The sequence below is a fragment of the Manis pentadactyla genome, chromosome 17, assembly GCF_030020395.1.
Source record: "Manis pentadactyla isolate mManPen7 chromosome 17, mManPen7.hap1, whole genome shotgun sequence".
Lineage (NCBI taxonomy): Eukaryota > Metazoa > Chordata > Mammalia > Pholidota > Manidae > Manis > Manis pentadactyla.
In genome coordinates this window covers 14585952-14605991 of record NC_080035.1, presented here as the reverse complement: position 1 = coordinate 14605991, position 20040 = coordinate 14585952, and the positions used below count along the sequence as shown (strand labels likewise).

General features: G+C 42.4%; 1 protein-coding gene across 5 annotated transcripts in view; it reads right to left on the bottom strand.

Annotated features, from left to right (window-relative positions):
* Positions 1–20040, bottom strand: part of VWA8 (von Willebrand factor A domain containing 8) — a 392879-nt gene that overhangs the window by 54824 nt on the left and 318015 nt on the right. For 4 of the 5 annotated variants that reach the window (XM_036932428.2, XM_036932430.2, XM_036932427.2 and 1 more), the window contains 3 exons: positions 10879–10987; positions 7564–7720; positions 1768–1876 (listed from right to left, as the gene is read on the bottom strand). In XM_036932428.2, the coding sequence (XP_036788323.2) occupies positions 1768–1876; positions 7564–7720; positions 10879–10987 (375 nt within the window). Of the gene's footprint in view, positions 1–1767; positions 1877–7563; positions 7721–10878; positions 10988–19398; positions 19709–20040 lie in introns of those variants that run through there. The other variant, XM_057494495.1, reaches the window with a different exon arrangement.

Here is a 20040-nt window from a genome sequence, read left to right as displayed (position 1 = left end):
CATTCCTTTCTGGTACTGTGAATCCTCTAATGGCTTGTTTGTCCACAGGGTAAAACCCAATGTAGTTTGAATGTTCTCATGGCATCATTATTTGGTCCCTTCAACTTTGCCAGCTTTCTTCCTTGCTACTGTCTCCTAACATGTACATGGTCTTCTCAGCCACACTGAACAACCGGCACCTGTAAATGCTGTGTCCTGTGTCTGGAATGCCCTGACTCCTTAGCCTTCTGGAAAATTCCTCAGCATCTTTCAAGAGTGACCTGAAGCATTACATTCATGCTGAACCTTTCCTTATTCATCCCATAGCACTGTGTACATACTTCCCTATAGAATTTAAGAAGTTGTTTCCTTATTTGTCTTCTTTGAGAGTAGGGACTACATTTTATTTTTCAATCCCTAATGCTGGGTGTGCATCAAGAACTTAAGAAATGAACAAATGACTGAGCTATACTCATTCTTCAGTCTTAGTACAAGCACCATCCCACATTGTCCTCATCTCCAGCGAACTACTCATCTTGGCCGTAGTTCACCTCTTGCCCTGGAACTCACAGCCCACCCAGAAGTTGCCCTCAGTGCCCAGGGCAATGAGCACTCGTAAAGTGAGTGACTAGGGAAGAAAATTCAATCATTTGATGTTATCCTGTTCAAATACTTTATGTAAGATTTTATACTGTTTTATCCTAAATAGCATATGTATTTTTTTAAAGAAATTATTTAATTCTTACACCAGATTTTGAAATTAGGTATTGAGCTAATCATTATAAAGATCATTCCTCTTGGAAATGATGGAACTTTTCCTAATCTCCTGATGCAGTATAGATCTAAGAAATGAGTCTTTCTCAGAGTTCTGGGTTTGGATGCATTAAACTGATTAAAAGTGCATCATAGAACTTCTTACCTCCAATGCCTAATAAATAATGAGAAAGCTTCCCCACAAAAGGACCATGACAAACAAGAACCTAAGAGGGAAAGGGCCTAAGGGAAGGCAAGTGACTTCAAACACTTCACGGACAGGAAACAGGATTCCAGAGGAGAGCAGGGAAGCACTTCACAGTCTGGCTCTGAACCCTGCCCCTCTTCCCCTCAAATGAGGCTTTTCTCTCCTGTTAAGCAAAATAATCTTACTTCATTTGTGACTGTACAGAATACTTGGCCCTTTTTTTAGTTATCTGTGCAAACTGGCCAGAACATAATTTCAAATGTTAAATCTCCAAATAACAAGTCTTTGCTTAGGAAATATTGAAGCATCTTAACCAATATGTTTAGGGGGAATAGCAATATTAACTGGGTCTGAGGCAATCACAGTCTAGAACTGCAAAAAGGCATGCAGGGCAGGAACAAGGGAGGTGCAGGAGGAGGAGCAGCCAGGGGCGTGAGGATCACACAGCCCGGGTGATCCAGAGTGCTCCTGTCTCTCCACCAGACAACGGTAGCATGATTTGTAGGAATAGAATTCTATCTGTGAATTTCTAGTAGAGGTGGGATGCTCACAGCTCTTATACGAGGGGAATCAGGAAATCTGGGGTCTTCTAGGGTTACTAGTCAAATTATTGCTTTCTGGACAGAAGGAAAGGTGAAGTCAAATATTTTTCCTTGGAGAACTCACCTAAGAAAGCCTTAGAGTGATTCACAGTTTTATGCAAACATCTTGGCATTGAACAATTTTTTCTGACTGGCTGATTAGGGTTCAGATCACTTCCTTCTACAGTTCTGGGGTTGGTCTGTCTGGGCCTAGGTTGTTCTCCTGGCCCATAGGCAGAGGATTACCTGTAAGTTATCCAGGATGACTCGGAGGGAGCGGACCTGCCGCCGAACAGCTCCTGAGAACCTCTCGTAGGTTGTGGCATCATACTCACTCATCTGGATCTCCTTCAGCCTGAAACCAGGGTGGGCAAGAGGGAGGGCAGCTGAAATCATGTTCAGGTGGTCTTTTACCTCCGTTCATCGGTTGCCAGAGTTGTAGCAAATTCCTTGGTAACTTAGGTTGTCCTTGAGGAGAAAAGGCTAGAAGTGACGTCTCCAGCCAGGGGTTTCAAAGGAGGGAAATGTCCAGTGGTGCGCTGGTGAATGGTTAGCCCCGATCTATACAGTATGTGCTGTTTTCTGTGGTGTGACTACTCCTACCATCCTCGGTTTCGAGCCAATAATGAGGCCCCTGAGCAGTGAGTTTGGAGGAAGTGCGCGCAGCTGGGCCTCGCGGTTCCCAAGGGCTGCGGCGGGCTGGCGGCTGGTCGGTTCATATGACACTGCCTACAAGAGTCTGCGGGTTGCTTTTTAAGACCAAGGACATATAATTGGTAGGCCAAGATAAGAGTTCAGGCCCAAAGGATAATTAATGTGTCACTATGAAAAATACAAGAGTTTTCTGAAATTGCTGACTGAGTCCTTCCAGTAGGATAACTGGTTTAATCTTATCGTGAAATTCTATCCTCCCAGCGCAGTGCTCCTTTGCACATTTGCTTTCACCGAGGCCCTTCCAGGGTACTTGGCAGTGCCCTGAACACACTGTGTGCCCTTGACCCAGAGCTCCTGTGTGGGCCTCTCTCCCACCCAGAGCTTTCCTTCCTGCCTCTTTGCCTATAACTCCCACTTTTTCTTCAAGACTCCAATCAACAAGCACCTCCTCCAGGAAGTCTGCACTGCTCCCCAGCCTGTCTTCTGTGCTCTCATATCACGTCATGCTCACCTCCAGCAGAGCATCCACTACCCCTGCCATAGCTGTCTGCCTGCTCTCTCCCCAGCTAGGCTCCTCTAGGTAAGGGCTGAGTCTTTCTCGTCTTTGTACACTGCCTGGCATGGTACCTAGCATATAATAGGTGCTCAAAATAAAATAAAGTGGATGACTGAAATAAAAATAACATTCAGGATTGTTTAAAATGTGACACCTTAAACTAATCATAAGTAGGTTTCTCCACTGAATGAAACTTTTTACACTGTTGTATCCATAATACACTAATTTGAGTACACATTTCTGTACATTTCCATAGATGTAAAGGGTGCTGATATTAGGGCACAGAATAATGAATGCATATCCTCAAAGCCTACCAACAGCACAACTTGCTAAGCTGCCGTGTGTATGTGTGTGTACATGTGTGTGCAGCATCAGAGGTACGGATCCTAGGCGCATGGCTGGAAGTCTTACCTAAAGGATACATTTATCACCATGGCTAGAATGGAAACCCCAAATGCTGACAAGAATGAATGGTCTCTGTTCCTCCCTGTCAGAACGGACACAGGGAAGAACTATCTACCACAGAGCAGAGTGCTGGCAGCTTGTTAGAATCCCCTAATGTTGGGCCTGGACCACCACAGGGCAGATTTTCAATTCCTGCCCTACCACTGGCTGGGTTAGCTAAGGCCAACTCAGGTTTCAAGCTCCAGCTCAAAGGCCACATCTGACGAAGCCCGGCTTGATCCCTGCAGTAAAACTGATCAACCCCTTTCCCGTATCTTGTACAGATACTGACTGTGGAACCTCTGCACCTTATTGCTTTTAGTTGATGTGTCTATTTCTCTCCAGTGTTTTTCAAGCTTTACTTTCCACAGTAGGAAATATGCTTTACTTTGAGATTCAGCACACCCAAATGCATGGGCGTGTGTGTGTGTGTGTGTGTGTGTGTGTGTGTGTGTGTGTGTGTGTCTGTATAACTGAGCCAAATTTAATGAAAAATACTTCTACTCCATATGATGCACACTGATATTTTCTCTTCTATTCTCTGGGAGAAGAAAGAAGTCTTGTTTTTTCTTTGAATTTCCAGTACCTAGCACAACGCCTGGCACTCAGTAAGTGTTATTAGATAGCACTTTGAAAACACTGAAAAAAACTATTAAAAGATAAATAACTGAAAGATAGAAAATATCTGAATGGTTGCTTGCCAAGGTGACATGCCACGGTGCCTTCTAAATCCCGTTTACTCTGTTCTGAAGAGCGAGGACTATGTGTATAGGACCTGACCTCTGAACAATACCTGTCATATTTAGTTTTGGCAATCTTTTAAGCCTCTCTATAAATTTTCATTAGATTAAGTTATGCCTCAAGGATCAAGGCTGACAGAGGCTGGGCATAATGAACGCTGCGGGATATGCTACCTTCCCCCCTTCATACCTGGGAAGCCAATATACCCGTTCCCAAGGAAGGGAGATTAGGGGAAAAAAGTAGATAGAGCCTCACACACACACACACACACACACACACACACACACGTGTGCGTGAAGGAGGGAGCCAGGCAGTTGGTAAGCCATCTCGGGCAGCCTGGTCTTTGCGGAAAGATCAGAATGAGCCCAGCTACAGGCTCCCTCTGGCCTGACCGCGCAGCACCCAAAGCACACCACGTGGCGTTTTAATTAGGAAGAGATCTGGGAATCATATCCCAGCTTGTGCCGGCTTCCAGAAAGATCGCCTAGAAGGTGTTCAAAGCTGATAGTTCTGAAAGATGAATATCGAAGCAGGAAATGGGGGAAGAAAATAGGAAATTCTAGCTTGTGGATCAGATAAGCTTCCTGGCACTAATACTCTCAAGCCCACAAAACTAGTTGAAAATACGTTTTTCTGCTGCTTTAACCCTGAGCAAAACTGCAGGGCACAGCTGCTCAACATCCTAATAATCTGTGTAGACTGACTGCATTTTCTTGGCACAGTATATTTTTATAGGGTATATTTATTGTTACATAAGAGTCTGGGAATTTTAGTTCTCACTTTACTTTTTCTTATAGGTTACACTTAAATACTATAATTTTAGATCAATTAGGAAGAAAACAAACATAAGCTGAAACCTACTGTCTAAGGCTGATGTGTTTTGCAAATGGTACTGGGTACAATTTCCACAGCTGGTGCCCATCTTAAAATACTCTCCTAGGTGTTTAAAAGTACCTTACCATCTGTTTCATTCATGTTTTGTTGGTATAACATTTCTGTTCTGTTTTCTGCATGTATTATGCTGTCTACCTGTTAATCTTCCTAAGTGAATCAATCCTTGATGTATTGGAAGAGTATCTAATTGAAATCCAGATGCAAAAGAATGGTAGGTAAAGACTATGTTGATAATGTCAAGAACCCATCAGTGGTCTTGGCTCTTCGAGGCAATACGGTGGACCTCTTGACTGATGGATAGTTCGGGCTGCCAGTCTGGGCTTGCTAGTCTCTGAATTAAGTATTCAAAGGTGATACCATTACTGGCATGTGTGTACCATCATTATACAAACTATGCAAAAAAGGTACAGGGTGCTATAAAGTCATAAATGAAGGGACCTGACCTCATTCTATATATACCAACAGTAGCAAAATAGTTTTAAGATAGTGAAGACAGTGATGATAGTGAAGAATTATTACTTTTTTAAAGACTTGATCATAGCATTGTGAGTTTTTATTTTTTAAAAGAGTCCTTATCTTTCAGAAATATACTCTTTGAAATATTTACAATGAAAATATAGGCCATCTTGGATTAGCTTCAAAATAATCCAGGGGTGGGAACTGGGAGTGGAGCCAGATGTTTCTTCTTGAAGTTGGGATGGGGGGGGACAGTCCACAGGGTTCTTTATATGTTTCTCTCTACTTTTGTGCTTGAAAAGTTCCATAATAAAGTTAAAGAAAAAACCTTTAGCAGCACTAAGTTGAATATTCATTGAATCAGAGTATTTACTACACCAAAGTAGAAAGCACCCTTTTTCTTGGTGCTTTGGTTCAGGGTCCCCAAGTGTTTCAATTTCTTCCTCTCCTTTCTCACACCCTTGCCATCGCCTGTCTTTCAACCGCCTTCTGCTATTCCCTCTCCCCAGACTCCCCAGACATAGATTCTTCTCTTTGGTGATTAGTAGAGGTGCATGGTTTCACACTTAACTCCCCTCCCCACTTCCTCTCTTTCCTCTCTCACATCCCTTAAATCTAGTTGCCTTATTTTCACAGACGATCCCTGACTTCTTTCCCTGGTGGGGCAATGATCATAAATAAACTAGGTCCCTTATCTCTGCCGTGGATATCAGAGAAGGGGTTGCATGCTTGTGCCCAGCACTACTAACAGGGCTTCCTGCCTCCCCGGGGACTTCTGTGTGTCACAGCACTGTATCCGCTTGTCCATTTATGCAAACATATGAGGCTGGACAATTACTTGGGAGGTTTTGGCAACAATCGGAACTCATTAGTTGGGGAGGAGGGAATGACGCATATCTAATTGTTTGGTTCTGTTCCTAAATGGATACTTTACATGAAATTAGAGCTATACTTAGTTCTAACAGGACTTTTCATTATAGCATTCCTCCCGCCTTTTTTGAGAAGTTAAAGCTGCCCTCATTTCTAACATACTTATCTGTCGTCATGAATAACCTGAGTGGCAGAGAGAGGGAGTTCACCTATTTCCAGAAGAGCAAACTCCAGCACAATGAGGATAAACAAACTGTTCCAGGTCTCCAGGGAGGCCGGCAGCGGGGCTGAGAGTAACACTTAGGCCTATTTACCTGCTGAGGATGTGGGGGCCCGAAGGCTGGCAGGCTTTCCTGAGGGCGTGGCAGGGGGACCTGCATTTTTGTCCCCATTGTTCTGTACTGTTTACTTGTGGGATGCGTAAGCCCAGCATGGAATGTAATACCAGATGTTCCACGTGGGAGGAATTTCATAACTCGCATATGCTTGAGCATGGTTTTTTCTGACTGCACGCAGCCCCTTCACTGAGCACAACATGTGAACTTGCCTCCCAAGCCCTACTGATTCCCGTGGTCCAGAAAGAGGTCTGGCTGGTCCTTTGGTATTTCTCACTTTTAGCTGAAAAACATACGTGGAGGTCTAGTGAAAGCATCAGGTGGATTCTCATGTTTTAGATGATTCCAATCCAAGTGGCCCAGAATGGCTCCAGATTATCTGAAAGCCACAGGCTCGCTGGCCTGGATTTCAAAGCCTCCACCCACTGACTGGGGCCTCCACATTCAACTTCACCTCCCGCCCCCGCGATGGTACCTTCTACCCCAGACAGGCAAGCAGGCACTGCCCGCCACGGACACTACACTCATCCTGCCCCGGTGCCTTTGCTCATGTAGTTTCAGTGTTCCCTTCCTGGAATTTCCAAATCCTGGCTGGGCCCAGGTTCCACCCGACAGCCCACTGACCTTGCCCTTCTCTGCTTGTGTAACAGGAGTGTGAATGTGTGGGTACTAAGTGTGAGTGTGTGGGTACTAGCCCTGTTTCCACATAAATCTGCAAGGTCCTGAGGGCAGGAAGGGATCATCACATGCAGTTATCTGAATTCTCTATGTGGCCTAGGAACAGAGGTGGATGGAGTGACTTGGGTTTAATTTCTCTTAAGAGAAATATCTTTGGTTTTACGTTCTAATGTGCTTATTTCCTTTTTCTACAGTCATATGGAATCAATACATTTCAAGGGCCTGAGTAGAAAGGATGGGGGATTATGTCCCCTTAGCTGCCTCCATTAGGATCAGGGGTGGCAATGGGCTTCAGCCTAGGGCCCAAGTGGCTGCATGAGGTGGACAATCTCACAAATCTGGTCTGCTAGGGGTCCACGATGACATCACACTACGTTGGCTGACACTGTTATAGATGTGACAGGGGCCACTCACCTCTGCTGAAACGCCTTCTGGCCCATCTCTCTTGCAGCTCTCCTCACCTCCTGGGGGACTGCTTCTTTCTCAGCCTCGGAGACCTGGTACACGGTGTGGCCTGCGTCCAGCCGGTAAGGACCACCTTTGCCACCCAGACCTGCAGTGTCTCTCCCCCCTGGGAGGAAACCAAGAAAATCCAGGTGGTAAGTCTGATTCAGACCACAGAACAGAAGTCAGGCCACAGCCCTAAGGCAGTCCCATGAGGTCCCTAGTTGTACTTAACTAGCAATTAAACATTCAAACGACCTTCCTCTGGAAACAAAGGGCATCCGCCTGTTTAGGGTGATTTCCCTTTCCATGCAGCCAGGTCACACCCTTATTCCAAGGGTCAGTCCACGTTCCATGGCAGCTCATCTGATGGCTCTGCCTCATAGGGGTCAATGCTCTTGCTCACTGTTACCCCTTAATATTTAATTTTCTTTTCTCATCAACTGTATGATGGATGGGATTATATTTGATATACCTTTGTACCTCTGCACCTACAAGAATGGCTTAAACATCATAGATATTTCACATTTATTTGTTACTAAATGAGGAAAACTCCTCTTCCCTCACATGTTACCTATTTTTCATTAAAATAAGAGACAGCTAGGCCATAGATACTAATTACTTCGTTTGGCAAGTGATAAAAATGATGCACAGAGAGGTTAAGTGACCAACTCATGCCTCAGATCAATGACTTAAGCCAAGTTGCAATTACTATATCAACTTTGACTTTTAGCTTAGAATAATATACAATAAACATTGCCAGCTTCAGAAGAGTTTTTCAGTATAAACCCAAGTTTGCATGCTTGCAAGTGTACATTATATAATATTATAAACTGTTTATGCTGCAAATATAAATTAAATATTTACCTATAAGACAAGGTAGACAATATTATAAGTGGTGATGATATTGGCTAACTAGAGAGGACTTGCCTTGTTTAAATACATTCAAATGCAAATTACTTCAAAATACTACATATATTGGCTAGATTTGGCTTCCAGGCTACCATTTTATTGCCACTGCTTTGTAATGATTAAGATACTAGTAGTCAGTTTCTTTTGTTCATTCACACATACTTTGGGAACTTGGAAGATAATCCAGTATCAGAGGAGCAGTAGAATACAGTACACTAAGATTACCCAGGACAGCTGTGTATAGTCAAGCCTGACTGCCTGGGTTTCAGTCCTGGCTCTAATGCACTAGTCATGTATCCTTGAAGGACATCCCACAACTTCTCTGTCTCAGTGTCCTCATCTGCAAAATGCGGACAGTGATATTATTTACTTCTGGAGTTGCCAGATGCTTAGAACACTATCTGGTACAAAATAAGAGCTAAGTAAGTGATTGCTCTTACTAAACTGTCAGTCATGAGATCATTTCTAAGTTTCATAAAGTGGAAATTTTGAAAGCTTTTAGACTTCAGTTAAATTATGTCACATTTTTCTTTCTCCCTTGGAGACGTAATTGGTGTAATAAACTAAAAGCAAGAACTCAGTATGTACTGCTTCCCTTATCAAAGTCTAGGTAGGTCACTTCCTGTTGGGAAATACCATGATAACAGCCTATTAATTATAGTATTTTCACCCTTTGATTCAACCACATATTACTTAGAAATATGTGGTGGAAAATTCCTTCAGATGTGTGTGATTCCTGGCTCTCACTCATGGACAGCCTATAGGCAAAAGGAACCAGTAACTGAACAATGACGATGAGCTATAGATGTGGAACAGCTGTTTCTGTGACCTGACTCCATTCCTGGGTTAGGTGTGGGTGGATCATGAATTAGAGCTTAAAACTCCTAGGCACTGAGATGACATCATTTGTGGTGAAAGGAGGAAGGATCCACAACTGTTTAGAGGCTGGTGTGAGTGACGGTCAGCATGAGTCACACAGGGAAAGTCATGGGGCAGAGAGGGCGCAAGGAGAGCGCTTCAGGACCTCCACTTCCAAGAGCCTTTAACTGGTACTATTTAAATGAAAATGCTTGCCTGAGCTTCTAGACTTCATGGTGTAATCTTGAAGCTAATCTTGGACATCTTAAATCAGTTCCTAAAATGAGGAGGACAGGCTGGGGAGGGGCTTTGTGGATGAAAGAGGAATCAAATGGTTTGTTGGCTCACACCTCATTTCCAGCGTACAGAATTCTTAGGGACAAGGGTAACAGAGAAAAAAGGAATTTGTAGCAAATGAACTGTGATAAATTGAAAAATAAAGTCTGGTGGAAGCAAAGCAGGGTCGTCAGTCTGGACAGACATGTGAACTAGTAGATTCAAGTTGAGTAACGAGCAAGAACCTCCACTCCGGAGTAGCCCACTGCTGGGAAACTACATCTGGCCAGCTCACTCCACAGTGTATTCCATATGGATTAAATCTGGCTGGCTTGACACTAATTTCCAGATCAAAGGACATTTCCAAAAATACCCTTTCTTTAAGGCTGATGCTTGATGAATAAACAGAGTAGACAAGCCCACAAGCCTATCTGATAGCACATTGTCCCAGCAGAGAAACCCATTTCCTCCTGAGGCTGTCAAGGCCAAGAGACACAGACCATTCTATGGGAAGGTGAAGTACGAGCTGGTGCCAGCGCTCCTCACGGCAGAGATAAGATCAGACAGTGCGCACAGTCTGGCCCTATTCCTGCAGCCCAGCAGATGTGTCTGCTCCAGCTGCCACGGAGGAAAGAGGAAGACAGCAGTCATGAGAACAATGCTCTTGTCAGGCAGCCAAGAATAAGGAATGGACCACAGCCATCGTTTCAAACCACAACAAACTTCCTTATCTCAAAATCCTGCATCCTCAACATAGTCACTTCTGAGATGTGGAAGAAAGGACCATTCCTTTCAAAGGCAGTTGGTTAAGAAAGAATTTACTACGGATTTCTGGCATAATCCCAAAGGCATGGAATTTAAGAGATGGGATTAACACTTTCAATGAATACATTCTTGTGCTAGGTCTTGTGCTCAGTGCTTTGCGATAGTAATCTCATTGAATCCTCAGCATGAGCTGGTGAGAGAGTTAACGTTACCCCTTTTTACTGATGAAGCAACTCAGGGAGGGTCAGAATGGTTTTAGGTCACAGGGTGGCAGTTTGTGGGACTCCAAATGCCAGGGTCTTTCCATGTCTTGATGTCATGCTGAGACAGAGGGCAAAGGCACAGTCCAACTGATCAATGGGGGACACAGAGAAGACAAGCTAGTTCCTGCGCCTTCTCAGGGGTGGTGTGCTGTCCACCTGGGTTTGTAAAGTCTTGAGGAGCCCAACCCTGGGGAACGCCAGTGCTACCAACCTGTTCCGCCAGCCCAAGTATTGCCGCCCACGTGGGGCATGTTGTCTGGGTCCTCTTTCCCGTGTTTGGGGGAACTCACTTCTTCACCACTATCTCTGCTGACTGTTATCTAAAAATGAAGAATTGAGAAATTATCACTATCCCATGACCAACACCAGAAGCTGCAGGACAGAAGGAATTCATTTCCCCTAAGCCCTTAAGATGCCTCATAGCCTCAGGCCACAGGACACAACAGCAACTGTGAGTCTGGCAAAAATTAGTCAGACTTAACATCCATTTAATTGGGAAGGAGACATTTAATTTTTTAAAAAATTCTATAAAAAAAAGAAAAGGAGCTGAACTGGGTTAGAGCTTCAGATTTCTCCTGGTGCAGAACATGCCTCGAGCATTTACACTAGGAACAAGATATGCCAGAAGCAGGGAAAACGGATCTCAGCATAGACCAACGTTCTCCCAGTGGCTGAAAAGGACCACTGCCCAGCTGTTCCAGCTGAGACCCAGCAGACATACATTTACAGTTTCAATTTCCAAAGAAATCCCATTCTTCTGAGAACTATCATTTTGTTTTAAATATATAGGAAAGAAAAACATGTACATATGTGTGCTTGCGTGATATTTTGTGTATAGATACACAGACACTAAAAACAGGTTATTTATTTTCTGGATCCTCTCTAATTTTATTACAGTATTTGTAGCTTTCCTAATTGATCTTTAATTTAAAACTGGATGTGCTCTTCCTGCAATTCCAACAGCACAGGCAGCTTTTAGCCTTCCTCTGTGAGAGAGACCCTGTGGCTCGCTGGTTCTTGATTTCATTCAGCAAAAGGACACAGCCACACAGGGATTTCAATCCTAGTGGTAGAGTAGATATTACTCCACGGTAAAAAGAAAAGAGTCACATTTCATGTACCCTATGAGCCTGAGGTCAAAAGTAATGATTTTCAGGACAGGTAGGTCGAATATTCACTTATTTGTTCAAATAAGACTTAAAGGAACTGTACTGTCAGGATACCAGGTGGTACCATCGGGCCTGCAAAAGCCATGGAGGGTGGGCTGCTGCCTTTGAATTGCTTACAGGGAGGCAGGGGAGCTTGCAAGTCCATGTGAGGCGTGATGCCAGAGCGGCCTTCGGAGCTGACCCGTTCCTTGGTAGTACACGGACTGTTCGTTCCAGATGTTAGAATTAATGAGATAGGTAACTTAAGACCTTTACAAATAAAGTGGCTACTAAGAATGAACTTGATGTAACAACTCTTCTATTATGCCCAGACTAGTTCATTTCAAATGTTATGACATCATAAAGGGGTTTTAATGAACTGACCTTTCTGCCAATAGCTTTTGGCAGCACTAACACGGTTTTTGCCATAACTTCAGCATACTTTAAGGAAATTTAGCAACTGGAACGTGACAATTGATATGAATTCCACACAAATAATAAAGTAGGTGAAAATACATTTTTCCCCTTTTTAAAAAAGTAAACTATGCAGAATAGCTAGCGACATTTAGAGAACAAATTTAAAATACTTTCTCCAAAATTTGCTGCCACTTTCCAACTTTTCCAGGGGTAATGTAAGAGATAAGCAGTAATTAAAATATAAAATAGGTATACTGACTATATGAATTCTAGCACTCACCAATAAACTTTTCTGTGCCGATGGAAATGTTTATACCTGTGGTGTGTAATACGGTTGCCATTACCTCAACGTGGCTGAGTACTGAGGGCCTGAATATTAAATTTTAAATTTTATTTAATTAACTGAAATTTAAACTTAAATAGCCACACATGGCTAGGGGCCATCCCACTGGAGAGCACAGCACAGCCTTGCCTCAGCCCAGGATGCCCTGCCTGGAGATTCTGCAGCATTTTGCAGATGTTCTCTATGAGAAATGAGAAAAACAAGGAACACTTAAACTATTGTCTTGATAGAGTTTTATTCTGTTGCTAATTTAAGAAATCTATATAAAAATATGACTACAGTTTAACTGATCCTTCAAACATAATAGAACTTATATAAGGAAAAACATTTTTATAATAAGATGATAAGTTTATTTTTTGCACATAAAGAAATACTATAATAATGCTGTCACTGCTCAAAACACTTCTGGACTGCTTCTGGAAGGATCTGCAGTGTTCACATTAGAGTCTTTTTAATATTGCTAATGGTGGCAATTACGTGTTCTTTAAAAATAGATTTGATTTTTAAAAAACAGCCAAAGGATATTTGGAGTTGATCTCTGACATAAACTATTCGCTTGCTCACCATGTACCCTTCAGTGAGTCAAGTAACTTCTCTGGGCTTCAAGTTTCTCATCAGAAACTAAGGGGATTAGAACAAATGATTTCTACCATTGCACCTAGTGTTGACATGCTCTGACTGATTCAATGATTCCAAATCTAGTCAATAAGGTGATCAAGCTGGGGTTTTAGTCAAAACTAGGTACAATTATACAATAATGAGACTAGTTTGCTTATAAGAGTTGTGACTCTTTTCCAAGCAATTCTAAAAGATGAAGTTTTAAAAATGGTTTGAGCAATGGCAGTTATTGGAATAATTGTTCTGAACACCATTCTTTACTTTGGTGTATGTGTGTATTCAGGTACATTATGTAAACATAAAAAAAAGAACTTCAAAAGAGGTATAGAAAGTAAATTCCTATGTGTCTAGTTATGCTACATTTATAGAAAATTAGTTATCTCTTTTAGACATTTCACATAATTCAGTTATTCTGCCGTAAGAGAATAGCCTTTTAAGGATGAGTATTTTTTAGTACTTTTAATACATTTTTATGATGGTACAAGGCAAAGGAAAAGTCCCTTAAATTGCCCCCCCTCAGTTATCCCCCAAATCACACTCTTAAAGTTGTAAAGACACTTAAAATGCACCATCAGGGAGGCAGAAAATTGGCTCTGAAATTTCTGGGCAGAAAGGAACTGGTGCGTTCTTTGCCACCTGAGCGTCTTGCCAGGCCATCTGCGGGGAACTAGCATTGCTCTGTTGCCAACAGCAAGACAGCCACACGCCAACCCCAAATGAGAGTCTAAAGTTGTTTAAAAATCAACAAAGTTTTGACACAAACAATATCAGACCAAACTTAACTTACTCCAGAGAAACACATATCATAGAGTTTCAGGGATATATACTTTAAAGCAAGGCATTTGGGGAATTTATTTATTTTTGTGTCATTCTATGAATGTCCCTTGCATCTACAGGAATATATTTCTTTAGGTGGATTGGGAGAAGCACACCTCCCAAGAGTTTTTCAAAACCATTTTAAGGCATCTCTTACATGAATTGATAATGATTCATAAAAGGTTCAAGGCAGGAAGTCTAGGGAAGGCCAGCCCAGGAGAGAAACTAGAATAAATACTAGGGAAGGCCTGTCATTTGAGGAAGCTTGCTTCCTGGGGACCAACGTGTGCTATACAGCCGCTGGTCACTCAGAAAGTTGATGAACAGCTGAATGCTTTGAAGTATGTGTTGAGGACTTGGAATGCATTTACTCTGAGCTTTGGTTTTCATCTAGAAAGAGCTCAAGTAAGTCATTCCAAATACTGAAATGGACACTACTGTATTCACTTAAATGGATCAAAATTTTCCCTAAACCACAAGACTTTGTGGACCCTTATACCTTTTGATGAAAATTGATGAACATGTCGAGACCTTTAATGTGCTTCCCACAGCTGACACAATCGACTTCCTTTTAGGTAAGTGCACTGTAATCCTAAGAATCCTCTTTCATATGAATCAAGGTGGAAAAACACAGATATTGTAAATTATAACTCATAAAAATGTTCCAGATTAAAGCAACCCAGAGCCAGAGCGTGGAAGGGACATGACTCACTAAAGCCCTGTAATTCTGGGCAGGGCCCATATATTTTAGACTCCTCCTCAAGCTCATGATTTTTAAAAACCATCAGTAAAGTGATATAAATAGCCAGAATATAATTCTGGAAGAGAAGTGAGCTCTTGGAGGTATGACTGGACAACACAGCTGATTCCTATTTTCCAGCTGAAGACTAGGTGTGGCACAGCAGACATTTCTAATTGCCTACCCACTACCCACTCCCTCTTTCTTCTTTGTAAACAGAAGTCAGATGTTTCACTGTTAGCTGCAGTGAAGCACAGCAATCCTATTCCCTTTTGCTGGTGATTGGTCTAGGGGAAGGCACATGACCTCAGATGGAAGATGTCAGGAGGTTTCTGGGAAAGATTTTCTGCCCAGGCAAAACAAGAGCTCTTACTGTCCTAGTTGCACTGTCTCTCCTCCCCTCCAAGGCATACCCACCTGCTGACTTGGGACAGAGTGAGGATGTGATGCAAAGAGCTGCAGCCTCCATCTGATGGCCATGTGGCAACAAGCAGAAGGTGGCAGAGGGAAGGGATGGAAGAGCCTATAACCCTGGTGAAATTGTTAAGCTGCTGAACCAGCCCTGGAGTCACTTACCCCTGATCTTCTACATAAGCAAATAATCAATGTCCTTATAGTTTGAACTACTGTCAGCTGGTTTTCTGGCTACTTGGAGTTAGTTGCATGCAAACTAATTAATTCATGTATTGAAGGATGAATGAGAGGCAGCAGGGCAGAAGATACTGTGTTGACTTTTTGGAAGATGTCCTACTTCTAAGAAGAAGATGTGCTTTGAATTTTCTGACATCAAAAATTTCTATAAAAACGTCAGCATAGAAATCCTACTTACCACGGTTGTCTACAATTTCTTGATTGATTAGCAGGCAGAAGAATCCATTCATTCATTCTCTGATTCAAACATTTCTGTGTATATTTATGGAACAACTACTACTCATCTACTATGACTGGGATACAGAGATAAACAAAACAGGATCTTTGCTTCTAGGAGGGGAACAAGGTCATAGCACAGGATGATACAGGCCATTATAAGGTACTGAATACATTTGCCTAAAACATATCATTGTTTGAGGTTATTCTTACTCACAGGTTAGAAATTTCTTTCACTGATACAATGAAAGTCACATCAATACATCGCTAGGAATGGTCTTTCATATGAAGACAGCTAGTTTGAACAAAAGGCTGACCCTCACTAATTTTTCATAAGTAACGTATAGCTTCTATAATGATAATGCATAACAAAAATACCTTTGTCCATACATAGCTTCTATGTGTTCAATTTCAATCTCTGGCAAAGCCATCAAGTATGCAATTTATCTTCAGTTCTCTGGCTGGTGGCAACATTTACTTTAAATACTCAATGACCTTCTGCCCACTTTAATTTCTCCTCATTCTTAAAAAGCATGGAAGGATCTGATTTTTGATTGTTAATATTAAAAACTTACATTGTAGTTGATATTCAGTCACACTAAATAATTAACCCCAAAGGGCATTCACATGGTAAGTGCCTTTATCACTAAATGAGAAATGAAGTTTTTCTCTGTTTGAAAGTCTAGAAATTGGAAGCAGGCAGAAGTGGTGGGATGGGTAGGGGGTAGGCACGCTAGGCCTATTCCCTGGTCCTGAAGACAAATGCCTGTTAGAGCAATTGTGAAATTACAGGTAAGAAGCAGACTTGGTGGTCTGTGATTGCCTATCTTATAGCAGCTCTTGCTCTGATGGAGTGGGTGGGGTCTTCTGGCATAGAAAGGTTCCTGTCCTTTCTCACAGGTGGCTTCCAGCCAGCCAGCAGCCCCTCCCTCCTGACTTTGGACTGAACCCCTTTGCCCACCTCTCCAAACTCAATTGCCTTACCCTCCTCTGTTCTGCTTGAACATTCCTGGAGAAGTATGCATATTGTGTTTTCTGGCACAAATTATGTGCGTGGTAAATATTTTAAAATATTTGAAACGGTAATCCAAACATCCCCCTTCCTCTATCTGATGTGAAGTTCTGGAAAACATCCCTATATGCATCCTATGTTACTTCTCTATATGAGTTTATAGTTATTGACAAAGAATTTTTCACTGGAATGTCCCTCTTCACTAAGCCCATTACAATGCAACAAAAACACCGAGTCCAATAAATGAAAACCACGTTACAGGCTTCACAGACTTGGGCTAAAGGAAGGGCAAAATATCAATTTGTGAATATTTACTTTACCTTCTGTTATCTGACAGTAGTAATTGGCACAGTGGCTTGCTTATACATATATCCTTGAACATGATAGATACTTAATAAACATATTAAATGCATGTGTGGAAGGCTGCCTGGCAACAGAATATGAGTTTAATCTTCTGCATATAATCTTCTCCATACAGGCTGTGAGCTGGGTGTCTGCTGGGACTCTCCCTGGCTCTTTCCTGCCAGCCCATAATTGGCAAGCAGTGCAGCGGGGCCCAGCCACTGGTCAGGAGAGAGCCATCTCCTAACAGAGGCAGGAAACACATGGCCCTGTTGGCCCTGGGTTGTTCTTAATCCCTGATCCTGTGCCTCCCTCGGCTCGACTCTGCTCCTCACCGAGGCCTCAGCTCAGTTTCCGGCCGGACCCCTCGCCAGGCCCAGGCTGACTCCCTGCCACAGCCTCTGTGGGTAGTGGCCTCTCTCACTGCTTCCTTCCCAGACACAGCTGCTTGCCTGCCTGTCCAAAATAAAAATTTGAGGTTTTAGAGTCCATCCAAAGTACCTTCCCACTTTACTTAGAATTATTTATTCATCTCTTCTATTTAAATTCAAATAGGAGCAAAAGATGAAGATTTTTGGAAAATCTGAGAATGTGGAGCTTAGACGATGGCATCAAGAGGATGTCTTATGGGTTAAGATGCCTCAATTGCAAACAAATCTTTAAGGGGAACCAAATGTTATTATCATTGTGTGTACATGAGGGTCAAAAACACATGTCAAAAAAATACAAGTAACTGTCACGGCAACTGTTTACAGGCACGGAAGGGCGCCCTCCTGCTGCCACCGGACGCCAGCACATTCAGTGTTCTGATCATTCTCATAGACGCAACTGCTGATTATATTCAGAGACAGCAGGTCTTTATATATTCTATCCTTTCTATTTTTGTCTCTTTTATTTTTGAGAGCCTTCAAACGTTAGCATTCAATATTAAATTTAAGCCTAGCGATTAGACTGCCACAGCCAAGGAAAAGATTAGTTAGGTGGCCTCAACTACGGCTGACGGTGTGCAGACGGCCTTGGTTTTGTTATGCACAAGGTGGCCCTGGCAGGAGACCCTTACTGCCATGTCCTTTCATAGTCACCGAAGCTGAATGATCTCTTGTGGTATTTCCTGGCCAGGTGATTTCAAGCTTATATTGGGGTCTTGCTCTTTCCAAGACATAAACCATATTTGGCCAATGTTTAAAGCTACTGTGCTTTCCATGTCAACAGAATTCACCAAGGTGTTAAGTGGAGCTAGGAAAAGCAAGGGTGGGTAAAAAACCATGCTTACCACTAGAATGCGTAGAAGAAAAAGGGGTTTTAAAATTCTTGGGAGGTTCTCAAAATTCTCAGAAGCACTGACCACAGCGCCATGCAAATGCACTTAGCAAAGGTAAGTCTTTTCTGAAAATAGAAACGTTAATGAGTCAGTGTGGGAGAGGTTATTGTAGCAGACTCCCTGTGGAGAGGTATTTCCAGCATCAAACACAGTAACTGGTGTTCTGCTGCCTTTGTTTCCACTAAAGCAATGTTATATCGCCAGCCATTGGTTCCTCCAGCGATCCTTCATGCGGCTGCTGGTGCATCACCGCAGGTGATGACAGTGGTTATGAAGCCATTGCCTGCTGATGTTTACCCTGCGTTTCCTCAACCATTTCCTCAAGGCACATGGAGTTCTTGTAAATGCTGGGTTTTGTTTTGTTTTTAATTTTTGAATTCATGATTTTGTTTCCTTTTCTTTTTTAAAGTGCATTGCTAAAATTAGAAATTATTTTTTATATCGAGGCTTCTATTTTTTACATTGGGGTTCATACAATAAGATGCGCAAATCTTAGTGCACAGCTTGGTGAATTCCGACGTGTGTACACACTCATGTAACCAACCATCACCCAGATCAACATACCAGACAGTCCCACTTTTTCTCCTCTTTACCTGTCTCACCTTTCTCCTCATCTTCTTCCCTATGGCAACCACCAGTCTGTTCTCTGTGTCTGCGAGTTTATTTCCAGTAAAACTTGTGTTTTAACATCCAGCAACACAGTCTTCCTTTGCTTCCAACAGGCCCAGTGTTCTCACACACCTTCTGACAGCCACTATGGATCAAACTATTAATTGGAATATAAAGTAATGGCATAAAGACAGGCCATAGAGAAATAATCCAAGTGCACCACACACAGACCTCAGGATAGTGTGGGACGTTGCTCATTGGCTGAGGGCATTTATGGTTTTTGCTCTAAGGCTCCCTGCGTACAGGAAACATCCAGGCTGCTGCGCTAGCTCAAATGGGCTGAGAGTGTAAAACACCATGGAGAGCATGGGCAAAATACAGACTAAGCAACTGTAATGTATACTTTTATTATAGTACATTTATGTATAGTTATACATATACATATATACATTTCTTAAAGAAAATATTCCTTTAAGTGATAAACATCACTGCAAATGAATCAGTGCTATGGGGTGTATAGGAGTATGTGGCCAGGTATGCAAACTGGCATGGAGGCTGTGCTGTGAACATCCAGACAGCAGGGCTGCATCTAGTTCTAGGTATCACCTTCAGCACCTGGCACAGGCCTCCTGCATCCCAGAAGCTCAGGAAGCACCTGGTGAGTAAGTGAACGACTGCATTACTGCCACTGCCACTGCGGCCATTTCAAAGCTGCAGAATATCACCAGCGGTGTACATGCCACCAAGAGTCCACAGAAGCCTGATAACTGCTCTCCTGGACCTCAAGAAGGCAAGGTGGGAGGCAGGAACTGTGGGGCAGGAGAAAAAAACACTATTGGACCTTGCTTTGCAAAACATTCTTTTAATTTTTGGTTGTGCTTATTATGTGAAGCAACAAATTAAGAGTATTATTACCAATGAGTAAAGCTCTAATGAAATTTAGAGCATAGTTCTACAACACAAATTATGTGTCACTGATATTGCACTACATGCTAATTAGATACAAACAATTCCTATAATGACTATAATATAATTATAATAAACAAATCCTATAATGAAATAATTAATATAATATAATTAATAAAAAATCAAACACAAGCGAGTTTGTCATTTTTTCCATTGTGTTAGTTCTCCAGCTTCT